Source organism: Convolutriloba macropyga, unplaced genomic scaffold, assembly GCF_964194025.1.
Source record: "Convolutriloba macropyga unplaced genomic scaffold, txConMacr16.3 SCAFFOLD_6273, whole genome shotgun sequence".
Lineage (NCBI taxonomy): Eukaryota > Metazoa > Xenacoelomorpha > Acoela > Convolutidae > Convolutriloba > Convolutriloba macropyga.
Window position 1 is genome coordinate 1 of NW_027452448.1, and position 12,899 is coordinate 12,899.

General features: G+C 32.7%; 1 protein-coding gene across 1 annotated transcript; it reads right to left on the minus strand.

Moving 5' to 3' along the window:
• Nucleotides 1–2,859: 2,859 nt before the first annotated feature.
• On the minus strand, nt 2,860–12,630 carry LOC142357497 (transient receptor potential cation channel subfamily M member-like 2). Its single transcript, XM_075409114.1, has 3 exons — nt 12,457–12,630; nt 10,844–11,089; nt 2,860–3,011 (listed from the first exon to the last, which is right to left on the minus strand). Exons 1-3 carry the CDS (start codon nt 12,590–12,592, stop codon nt 2,860–2,862), a joined length of 534 nt encoding a protein of 177 aa, XP_075265229.1. The 5' UTR covers nt 12,593–12,630.
• Nucleotides 12,631–12,899: the final 269 nt, after the last annotated feature.

Sequence of the window (12,899 nt, forward strand, 5' to 3'; positions counted from 1 at the left end):
AATTGAAAAGATTTTTTTAATTTTCGTTTTTGACAGGGAGATATCGAGGTTTAAACTTTCGAGAAAATAGAGTGAATTCCGTTGATTTCATTCACCTTTTTTCCGGAATTTTTGACTAAAATTTTGCCAATTTTGATAAAATTTAATAAAATTTTTCATGAAAATGTTGTTTATTTTACGTTTAAAGACAAAATACATTGTCGCACTTTTTCCTTGAATTTTTTTGTCACAAATTCCTGCTAAAAATTTTACAAAATTCAGACTTTTTCATCAAAAACAGCACAAAATAAGTTTCTTTTGTCCCCTCTGATTAAATTTGCAGGAAGTGCACACCCAAACACCACTAACACAAATTTTGTAGACTGAAAAGGGGGCTAATTCCACTTCAACTTCCGTTGAGAGTGCTCTGTAAATAAAACGTTGCCGTTTTTTGCTAACTTTATTCGTTGATTATCAAAAACGCAGCACTTACTTTTGATTTTTTAACAAACAAAATATCTATATCAACAACATTCCCGAAAATTAAAGGTTCCTAATGGACAATCAGGACCAGAACATTAACAGGACCAGTTATGTATCAATCTTGGACCGTTAAAATCCAAAAAAAAATCGGATTGTCATCAGTCGGTTTTTTATTAGAAAAATTTGATCATTCGTACATTAATTAAATAACAGAACATTTCAAATCAAAGCTCACTAGTGATAGATCCTATTGGCTTCCTAATTAGCTCGAAATTAATTTATCAATTTGATTGCTTGAAAGCTTATGGTCGTTTTGACTTTTAAAATATTTGATTTTTTAAATAAAAAATGGCTCATTGAACTTTGCCTCCATTTTTCTCTTACTTTGGTCAACTTGTAGCTTAGGGTCAGCAATCAAAGAGTGCTCCTTTTTTCTGCTGAATTCAAATTTAGTCTTTATTGCGGTTCTACACCTTAAGTTATGGTGTTCTGACTTTGATGATACTAGATTTCATAATTTTTTTTAATTTTTAGGTATTTGCACATTTTTCATGTTTTCTATTTTTGTCAAATTATCACGTTATTGTAAGTTCATATATCAATTTTTTCGCGTTCAAAAAAACGCACAATTGATAATATTTAAATCCTTAAAGATATAGATTGTGGTTCTTTACCGCTTCGACAATACTTTCTCGAAGAATTAAATTGAATTTTTTAATTTTGTCTTTAACTGTCGTTTTTAATTTGTCTCTTTAGTCGCATTTAATTTCCTGTACAGTGACCGGGTTTGATTGGCTTTTCATGGAAGAGTAGTTGAGCCGATGTTCTGATATTAGCAGATAGATAATGGCTTTCATGACTTTGAAATCAATGGTTTTCCAAAATGAAAAGAAAATTTCAACTTCGAAATTTTGTTCCTTTTATTGTCTGTTTGTTACCTGGTCTAGTTAAATAAAAGATCAGGTTGACATTATTTTTCTCAAGGGAAGGTGGCAAAAGGGATTGGTGTCACAAAATCTAATGTTTTTAAAGAATTCGTTATGAATTTACTGGCTTCAACATGGGTTTTTCACAAAAAAATGTAAATTAATTTTTGATTTTTGTCATATTTGACGCTCTTTTTTTAGACGTAAGACATGTTCTGGATAATTGCAGGTCCCGAAGGCTTCCTATGGAAGAATAAACGACTCTAATCATTTTTTTGATTTTGTAATTAATGGCTTTCATGTCTTTGGAAATACTTTTTTTTCGAAAAAAAAACAAGTATTGTATAATTTTGCATTTTTCTTTTTTGTCTAGCTGTTGCTTATTTTCATTATTGAGCGGCCACATAATACATTATCAGTATTTGACAAAGGTGCAATCGAACATATTTTGGGGGCCAAGGTATGGCGTTACGGCTTCCAAAGCATTTTCTGGCAAGTTTTAATTGATTTTTAGTTTGTTGTCTATTTGTTGATCTTTTTGTAACTGCAAAAAAAATTGAATATCAAGAGTTCTTAATGCCCTTCTATAGAAGCATTGGCAATTGTAAACCTATGGGATATTTTAGTTGATTCCTAATGGTTTTCATTACTTTGAAGATAATTGTTTTTTTTTCAAATTCAGCGAATTTTCTAACTTTAAAGTTTCTGATCTTTTTTTGTCTAATTGTTACCAAGCGTTACTATGAACTAGTGAATAACCATTTTGTTCTGGTAAATTACATGTTATTTTGTTTATTTTCAGTTTTATCTGACGCTATTTTAACGTTGTTCTTAAGTTTTGTTTTTTAAAACGGACATAAATCTTTTGATGTAATTAATGTTTGTTGTTGTTGTTTGATTTTGCCGTTCGTCTTCGCTCGCTTTCTTAATATCAGCATATCTCATCAATCTAATGCATCATTTTTTACACCACCGAATTATTTGTTTTGGAGGCTATCTTTTCGTTCATACACCAGTTTTTTTTTGAAAATTACTTGAATTTTTTTTTGTGTTTTTCTGTCCGTTCCTCATTTGGTAGACAATTATGACAAAATTGTGGATGAGTGGGGTCGGAACCTTATGTGCGATCGCACATTACCGAGCCGCCTTGTTAGGGTTAGTAGTCAATCTAAAAGGCACCCCGGGTAGACCACAAGTTGTTATTCTACATGTAAATTCTTTCCTCCGATGGATCCCTAATATTATAGATGAAAAAAGTTGGCATCAATTTGGTAGATATACAACTTTTCATATACGGCATATAAGAAGAGATATTTTCATAACTTTTTTAGTTACGAGGTTAACTCGGGTCTTCCTCTTTGCAGCTAACTTCAGTTGGCACCCCCCCCCCCCCCCCCTCTCTTGTGTTTTAATATCTTTCAACACTTAATTTATTTCACCCCCGTCAACTTCTCGCTCCAAAACTACAGATTTAATATCCGTAAGAAACAATAGCAGCGTAAAAGTATGAGGGGTGAAAAGACCGAGACCACTTTCTGATAGTTGTTTTCATTGGAGAGAAATAATGCGGGTATTTCCCAGGAACCATTTTGCCAAGCGTAACCTTACCCTCATCCAGTTCAGCTGAAACATAAGCAAAATGGATGCAACTGATAAATACAATTAATGAAAATTTTACACATCGAAACAATATTGTAAACATCAAAATTAAAACATTATAATGTGAAGATGAACTCAACAAGAGGCAACCGGATTTTTAAACGTTTTTTTACTGCTAAAACATCTCATTTATCAAATTCGTGACCTAAACTAACGAATAACTGAGTGGAATATTAAAGCATTGTACTTGAGACAATATATAGAATGCAATTCTTGAGCTGTAATGTAAATTGGTTTGAAAAAAAAAACTTCGACAGCACCATATGAAGCAAAATTCCCTTATTTAAAATTCAGAGACGCTGATTGTTATAAATGAAACAAACAAAGTCATAGAAGTAGACGACTTTACTACTTCATATGCAAAAATAAGTTATCCAGCTATAATCAATGGAAAAATTAAGCAAATTAGAGGCGAACTATTGCAAAATCTTCATGCGAAAAAATTTGAGAAAAAAAAGACGATTAGAGGGAAGCAAATGAATAGAAAAAGCCGGGTTCTTTAAAATTGAGCAGACATAACAGAAGGTTGAGAGCAAACTACCTAAATTAGGTTGTTGATATTATAAAAATTAACAAAGAGGCTCGGTAATGTGTGTTCGCACATTAAGTTCCGACCCCGCTCATCTACATTTTTCACTTATTTCTCTACCAAATGTGGAAAAGATAAATTCAACAAACTACTAAAAGAATAAAACAATCTACTCTAGAGGGCCTATGAGACCCGTGGCTACCATAATATGACTACCAAAAAAGATGGCAATAAAAATCAAATAGTTACAAATATTAATTAAGACCAAAACTTATTGTCCATTTTTTGAAAACCACTAATAAGCAAATCAAAATGGCATCAGATAAAATTTATACTAAAAAGATTAACCGGTACTTTTTGGAACAAACTATGGGACTTTTCCTCATTGCGACTTGGCAAAAATTCGACTAGAAATGAGCAAAAAGGGCATAACTTTATTAAAACTTTGCTTTTTTTAAAAAAAGGATTAAATTCGAACTGATTAGAAACATTAGGCATCAAATGAAATCTTGGAGAACGTATTTTATACCTCAATAGAGAGCAACTGAGGCCTTTCGTTATCCAGGTTATGTCCTACGGCCACAAAGAGAACGACAAATACAGGCAAAAACGAAAAATTTGCACAAAAAATTTTGCACGAAAACGATGTCCCCTCAATCAATTGAATATTAAGCTGATCACTAAAAACAAAAAAATCTCCGGTTGTTGTCTTTGCAGGTGACAACATTTGTAAGTCAACTGACGCCCATTTTTGTGATACTGTGAAAAGAAAAGAAAAACCTACAAAAAAGGGGTAAATTTGCAAAAATCACGAAAATTGTTTGTTCCAAGAAGAAAGACCATTTGAGGAAAAGAAAACCGTTATGAAGAGCAAATTGTATTTCAAAATATAAATGATGTGAATTGTATAAAGAGATGCTTGGCTACAATATAATAGAAATAAAATTGCAGATCTCAAAAATCTATCTCTTTTTTTATTAAAATCAAATATTTTCAAAATTCATAGCCATCAAAAGCTTTCGACTAAAATAGTAGACAGTCTGTCTTGCAACTACTCGGAAAACCAATTGCGACTGTTATTAATGAGACTAAATTATAAAACAAAAAATAACAATTAAATACAAGCTGAACAAATATGTATCAAAAATAACTTTACGAAACCACCATTTTGAAGCCATTAAATTTATAAGATATCAACCGCGAGAATAAAACATCTAAATTTCACAAAATTCTTCTGAAACAAATTGTCTGAGCCCTGAAGGCATCATTTAAAAAGTTCAAATAACAGAAAAATGATAGATTGATTCAACAAAACATTAAAAAGAGCTCTAAATAATGAGGCTAATTTATAAAAATGATACAACAATGTAAAAAACGAAAAAAAGAACGCAAACCAGAACAAAAAGGGATAAATTGAAAAATACTATTACTCATTTTTTTAGAAATTTATTTCGAAAGTCAAAACAACCATTAGTTATTTACCGAGATCACTCATTGTAGTTCACTTGTTTATCTATAGTTGGCCGCTGAGACCTTTAATTACACAATATTTGATATATGACAACAAAAAATTAACAACAAATAAAGGGCAAAAATAAAAAACACTACCAATTTCTGTAAGAGAACGGTGTCGCAGCTCTTCAAACCATATGTTATGAAAATAAAAATTATGTTCAGTTTCAAATTCTGTAAATCTTTTTTCCGTCAGATTGTTAATTATTATGTATTTTACAAAAGAAACAAAAACACCAGCCAAAATGGGCACTTATGAACAAAAATCAGAAAATTTTCTATGAAAACTCGTAGTACCAAAAGCAATAAAACCTTCTGTCAAAACAATTCGGCCATGAACCTCGTTTTTATTCTATAAGGAGGAACGGTTGACCTGTACTTACTGAGAATAAACAAAATGTTGATTGAAATAATATAAAATTTTGACAAGTTCAAAGAATCACAGAAATTTCCTTAAAACAATTACATTCAATAACATAAGAGACATTAGGTAACAATCGAATGAACTGAAAAGGTTCACTTGCACCTCTTGAGGAAACAATTTAGATCTTCGAGAGGTTAAACTTGAAAATCAGACTGTCAGAAGCATAACAATTGATGGCAAATGACAAGAATTCAGTTAAATTTTACAAAAACACTTCATCAAAGCCATATAAACCCTTTGGTTCTCTGAAAAAAAACTGTATCTACATTTGACCCGAAATTTACATAAATTGGAGTTGTCATTAACGGAGCCGCGAATAAAAAATATTGTCAGTAATTAACATTATAAAAACAAAAGCAAAATACTTTAAAAAACTCAGCATTAAAATAAAAACCAAAAAGTCTCTGATTCTAAGAGTGCATGATATTATCGAACCTCTCCCTAATTTTTTTGCGTGCCCAACAAACCGACCAAGTTTTCCAAGTATTTGCGAATTAGACCAATTGTTGAGTGGAATTCTTCAAATATTGAAAAAAAATGCATTTTGTATAATTATCGATTTAAATCTGCAAAAAACGGCAAAGTATTAATTCCAGAAAACTTTCATACGGCATCTAATTGCAACTAGCGCTCTTTTTTAGATTAGGGAGTCTGTGTTACGGCTTTTAGGTCACTAAGTCTGGCAAACTTTAAACAAGTGGACCAATAAAGCATTTTTTGTGCCATTTTTGATTAAAAAGTTTGAATTTTGAAAGTTTTATCCAAAATTTTAGCAAAAAACAACTCAATGAAACAATTTAGCAACGCTCTTCTATCTCTGACGGTAACAACAACACTCTGCCGTTAAAAATTTCAACTTAGTTTGAATTATATTAGCGAAATTTTGCCAAATTTTAGCAAAAATTACTGAAAATGTGAACAAAAACAGTCGAATGTTCACAAAACTTTCAACCTCGATAGCTCCGTGTAAAACACAAAGATCGAAAAAATCTTTTTAATTCCGTTTTCTACGCTGGACGGGCTTTTTAATGATACCAGTCTCAACTCTCTACAATGAATATATCGGTCGGCCAAAATTGACTGAACAAAAAAAACCCAGTTGAGTATATAGTTCCTCCCTCCCCACTGAAGTGGGAGTCGGAACAACAAGAAGCTTTACTTGTTCATTGTATAATATGGCTAGAGAAAAGAAGCTTTTGTGTGCAAGAAAGAGTATGAGAATGGGTTAAAAGAAAGAAATTCAATTAAGTTCAAGAAATCAATGCCAGTTGATTTAACGCTTTTGCAAGTAAGAGATGCTGGTTCGAATCCATTACTGGTCCATTAGTTGCAACTGCTAAGACCACCGAACACGATACTGTGAACACAGTTAAGAATTTGTAAACATTTTTGGGGCGGGAACTTGCTTCAACAAATTTCTCAGTGCTTAATTTTTTTGCCATTAGGAAAATCAAATTGCTTTTGCGTCCCATTACTTTGATACAATGGTGTCAAGATAACAAAAATAATAAGAGCGACAAAAAATTTCAGAAAACTGGCTGCTATTTTGATATTTGTTTTGTAGAGATCTGTATTGAAAACAAGGAATCTATACTTAATCAGAACAATGTAATGCAGTTTTTTGGACGGACTCAAATGTGACATATTTGAAATTTATTTCGATGTTGAAACTTACTGCTGATTCCATTTGTAGCATGCTGCGATTGCAAGGGACGATAACATTTTGTCGCCAAGTAAAGTGATGAACGAAGAAAATATAAGCAGAAGAAAAAAATTTAACAGAAGTAATTGAAAAATGAAAGACTGCAGGATTTTTCCGTCGATAATTAACAAGTTACTTTTGAACAACGAACTTCTTACGAAAGCAAAGAAAGGCCTGAAAATATTCAAAATTGGCTTTGTTCGGTTAAACCACAGCAAGTGATTTTTAGGCAGTGTTGGGAGGATTCCCTGTCTCAGTCTGCGATTTTTTATGAACAGCGGAAAGCCTTTCAAGGCACTTTATTAAGTTTTTTGTTCCGACCCCTCTTGAGGGGGGAGGAACTATATACTCAAATGGGTTTTTTTTGTTCAGTCAATTTTGGCCGATCGATATATTCATCGTAGAGAGTTGAGACTGGTATCATTAGAAAGCTTGTCCAGCGTAGAATATGGAATTAAAAAGATTTTTTTGATTTCCTTTTCTTACAGGGAGATATCGAGGTTTAAACTTTCGAGAAAATAGAGTGAATTCCGTTGATTTTATTCACCTTTTTTCGGAATTTTTGACTAAAACTTCGCCAATTTTGCTAAAATTTAATAAAATTTTCCAGAAAAATGTTGTTGATTTTATTTTTAAAGACAAAATATATTGTCGGCTATTTTTATTGAATTTTTTTATCACAAATTCCGGCTAAATGTTTCACAAAATTCAGATTTTATCATCAAAAAAGCACAAAATAAGTTCCTTTTGTCCACTCTGATTAAATTTGCAGGAAGTGCACACCCAAACACCACTAACACAATCATTGTAGACTGAAAAGGGGGCTGAATTTACTTCAACTTCCGTTGAGAATGCTCTGTAATTAAAACTTTGCCAGTTTTTGATAACTTTATTCCTTGATTATCAAAAACGCAGCCTTTGTTTTTTGATTTTATAACTAAGAAAATATCTATATCTTTGACATTCGAAAAATAAAAATTCCTGATAAACAATCAACATTTGCAGGAGTATTTTTTACCAATCTTCGACCGTTACAATCCAAAAATATTTCGGATTGTCATCAGTCGGTTTTTTAAATAAAAATTCAATTTTTTTATATTAATTAAATAACAGAACATCTCAAATCAAAGCACACTAATGATAGGTCATATTGGCTTCCTAATTGGCTCCAAATTAATTTATCTAGTTGATTGCTTGAAAGCTTATTGTCGTTTTGACTTTTAAAATATTTGATTTTTTAAATAAAAATGGCTTTTTGAAATTTGCCTCCATCTTTTTCTTAATTTTGTCAACTTGTAGCTTAGTGTCAGCAATCAAAGAGTGCTCCCTCCTTTTACTGAATTCAAAATTGGTCTTTATTGCTGTTTTACGCTTTAAGTTATGATTTTCCTGCTTTGATACCACTAGATTTCACAATTTTTTTTAAATTTTAGGTATTTGCCCATTTTTCATGCTTTCTAGTTTTTTCGAGTTATCGCGTTATTGGCAGTTCATATATAACATTATTTGCTTTCAAAATAACGCACAATTGATAATATTTTAAAATTTAAAGATATAGATTGTGGTTCTCTACAGCTTTGACAATACTTTCTCGAAGAATTTAATTGCATTTTGTAATTTTGTCTTTAACTGTCGTTTTTACTTTGTCTTTTTAGTCTGTTTAATTTCCCGTACAATTACCCGGTCTGATTGGCTTTTCATGGAAGCATAGATGAGCCAATTTTCCGATAATAGTAGATAGCTGATGGCTTTCATGACATTGAAAACAATTGTTTAACAAAATGACAAAAAACACTTTAACTTCGCACTTTTTTCCTTTTATTGTTTGTTTGTTACTTGGTCCCGTTAATTAAAGTTTAATCATGACAAATTTTTTGTCAGGGGAAGGTATCAAAAGGGATTGATGTCACAAAGTCTAATTTTTTTAAAAGAATTGGTTACGACTTTAATGGCATTTTTTCTTTTTTGTGTAAAAGTTACCTAGTTTCATTAATGAGCAGTCATATAAAACATTATTGGTGTTCGACGAAGGTGCAATCGAACATATTTTGAGGGCAAAGCAAGGCTTTACGTCTTCGAAAGCTTTTTCTGGCAAGTTTTAATTTTTTTTTGTTTGTTGTCTATTTGTTGTTCTTTTTGTAACTTAAAAAAATAAATACCGGCAGTTCTTAATTCCCGTCTATAGAAACATTGGTAATGATAAAACTGTGGGATATTTTAGCTGATTCCTAATGGTTTTCATTACTTTGAAATTATTTGATTTTTTTTAAAAAAATTCTGCGATTTTTCTATCTTTAAATTTCTGTTCCTTTTTGTCTAATTTATACCAAGCCTTACTATGAACTGGTGAAAAACCATTTTTTTCTGTTGAATTACAATTTATTTTGTTTAGTTTCAGTTTTATCTGACGGTATTTTAACTTTGTTATTAAATTTTGTTTTTTAAAACGGACATAAAATTTTTGATGTAATTAAAGTTTGTTGTTGTTGTTTGATCGTGCCGTTCGTCTTCGCTCGCTTTCTTAATATCGGCATAACTCATCAATTTAAAGCATAATTTTTTACTCCACTGAGTTATTTGCTTTGGAGGCTATCTTTTCGTTCATACACCAGTTTTTTTGAAAAATACTTGAATTTTTGTGTTTTTCTAACTGTTCCTCATTTGGTAGACAATTATGTCAAAATTGTGGATGAGCGGGGTTGGAACCTTATGTGCGATCGCACATTACCGAGCCTCCTTGTTCTCTTTGTCAATGACCTTTCATTGAAATAAAAACAATGCTCAACTAAACAATTATATTTACTTGAGATACCACAGGCCCGTTAAGGACACCCTTGATAGAATTTTATTACGCCAAAATTTGTTAAAGCGGGGTACAAACTTCTTAGAAAGATCAAATTTGTTGAAACTTATGCAAAGACATGGCAAATTTCCTTGAGAAAAAGTTTCGTTTTCACAACCAATTCTACAAATTATCTTTTTTTTACAAATTCTCTTTTCCAAAAATACGCCGTCATACCAAGAAATAACAACGGTCATCTCTTACGTTCGAACAATGGTTGAAACGATCTTTTGGGTCTTGATAACGAAATGAATTTAACCGATTTCTTCTAAAATTTCATGTCGAAATGTCACTTCTGATATTTTTGGTGCGAAATTTTAATTTTAACTTGGGTTATGCTTGTTCTATCATAGTCAAATTGGGTAGGCAACAAAGTCTGGGTCGGAGATTATTTGATAAACTGTTCAAAAATAAAGATTTTACTTGACGGAGGCACAATCTGACCTATTTGGCACTTTGACTAAATAACACTAATAAGATGTCAGTCATGAATCATTCAGAAAAATTCATTGTTATGGTTCCTTACCCTCCATGAGATAGGAGTTGGAAACTTATTCTGCCCCGGCTTTGTTTTTCTTTGTTACGCCAGTTTGGCCGCGCGATTTTTTTCCAGAAGGATAAAATAGATATTATTAAGATGCCTGTGAAAAACTCATCATTGGAGATACTTTTTTGATTTTTCAATATGTCGAGAAAAATTTGAAGTTCAAATTTTTAACTTATTCACATTAAATTACTCTTACGTTAATAAATTGATCGTTATTATTTTTCACGAGAAGGTACTCACGAGAAGGTCTCTTGGACATTTCAATCGTTTCCCTCCCGTCTGTTTCGTCTATCTCGGCCAGTTGCTCCTTTCCCACCTCCTCTCGAACATAATCCTCAAATGCTGCTCGCAACTTAATTTCAACCCCAAATTTCCCCTCCGTTCCATTGTCCACTAGGATAAAATGGGTATGGTCCGGATTGAGGGCCACACCTGGTGTGCCAGGGGCTGGCATCCTGTAGCTCTTCTTCCTTCCAGGCCGCTCGCCTGTAAAAACAAATTTACCCGGACCTAACGCCAATATCAGAAATGGGCATGTCTGATCGCACGTCTAAATATTAGTACTGATTCAGAACTATGATCATATGATCAGGTCCTTTTTTTACTTGCCACTCTTGTGCGCGTCTTGCCCAGAACTTGAAAGTCTAAACACAAGTCTTGGGTCATTCTAAAAACGTCCGAAAATGGTTAAAATACCGCCCAAAAAGTTGGAAAAACGTCAAAACCACCGAGAAAATTGTAAGAGGTCGGAAAACATTCAGTGAGAAAAAAATGTTTGTGAAGTTGTCTCTAACTGTCATAACAAAAAATTTCATATAGTTTGTTAATTTTAGTTGATCTCAAGCGAAACCCCCCCCCCCTTCCCAGCACCAGAATTTTCCCCCACCCCTATCTACCAATTGAGGTTACCTTAAAAATGAAGCTTAAACTGTCTAATGCGAAAGTCGAACCCTAGCCATTCAATTTGATAGCAATTAACCCGACGGTAGTCGTTATGTTCTTACAATTCTTGGATTATATCACTGATAGAAACAAAAATTAACCTGAAGGCCGAAAGAGTGCCTATTAATTGATCCCAAGTGAAGTATATAGCAACTAGTTCGGTTCTCTTGCTATTTTTTCGATTCGATTTTTTTCTGGAGGTTTTTCACCTAAAGCACATTTGTCCATGACTTTGATGTTGGCCTGTTCGTTTTCGAAAATTGACTTCTCTTTCCGAAGTACAGGTTACTTGAATCTGCCTGACGTCGCCGACAACTTCTGGGATTTATTGAGAACCCCAGAGGGGTTCGAGATATGAAACGAGAATTTCAAAGTGATTTCTGCAGAGTCTCGTAACCTTGCATAAAACACGCAACTTGGACGTTTTAAAATGACCAATGTTGGTGGAAGTCAACATGTGCCTGTGTATGTAAGAAATTCTGGCATTTTGACCTCTGGCTCAGCAGAATTTCGTCATCTTATAATGTACACGTGATTTAAATTTGACTTCGGCCTTCAAACGTAAGTCTTTTTTGGTGCAGCAGTTAGGAACCACTATAGTTATATCGAACGTTTAAAGGTCAATTTGAGACGTTTGGCTCCTTAAGAATCGTTTTTACCCAATTTTTCTCCAGCCCCTCCCTGCGTCCGCCCTCCCGCCCCACAATCGCTACATAGCCGCGACCTCCTTTTTCTCGAAACTTACGACAACTTAAGGCTAAATTTTAGTATTGTCCATTTTAGGCATGATTGTTTCTCTTTCGGTTACCCATTTAAGCTTCAAACATGGAAATTGAAAAAAATAGTTCACGCATTCGATACCAATTTTTGTTGATGCGATGGGTCGTTTTTCCCCTTTTAAGTGTACTGACCTTTGCTTTCAGCGTCTTTGCTGTATTTGAGATGTTCCTTGTTGTAAATAACTCCCCATGAGGCTACCCCCACGAGGGTAATCTTCTTTTGGATCTTCTGGGGCTGCTCTGCTACCGCTGCACCCACGTATGCCATCACTCCTATTACACAACAACACACTTTCAGAAGAAACTAGAACTTTGTTAAAAATTTATTTATGAACTGAAAAATGTATTACAATAATTCGCAAAATTAAACAACCAAAAGAAATTTTAACTTGTAAAAAAATAGATGAGTTAATATAAACTCACCTATTTTTTTACAAGGTAAAATTTTTTTGATAGTTTAATTTCGTGAATTATGGTACTAAATTTTTCAGTAATTTTTCAGTTATATAAGGTTATGAAAAGTTGAATAATCGGAATAAAAAAGTAAAGATATTACTATGCGATAACACAAAAAG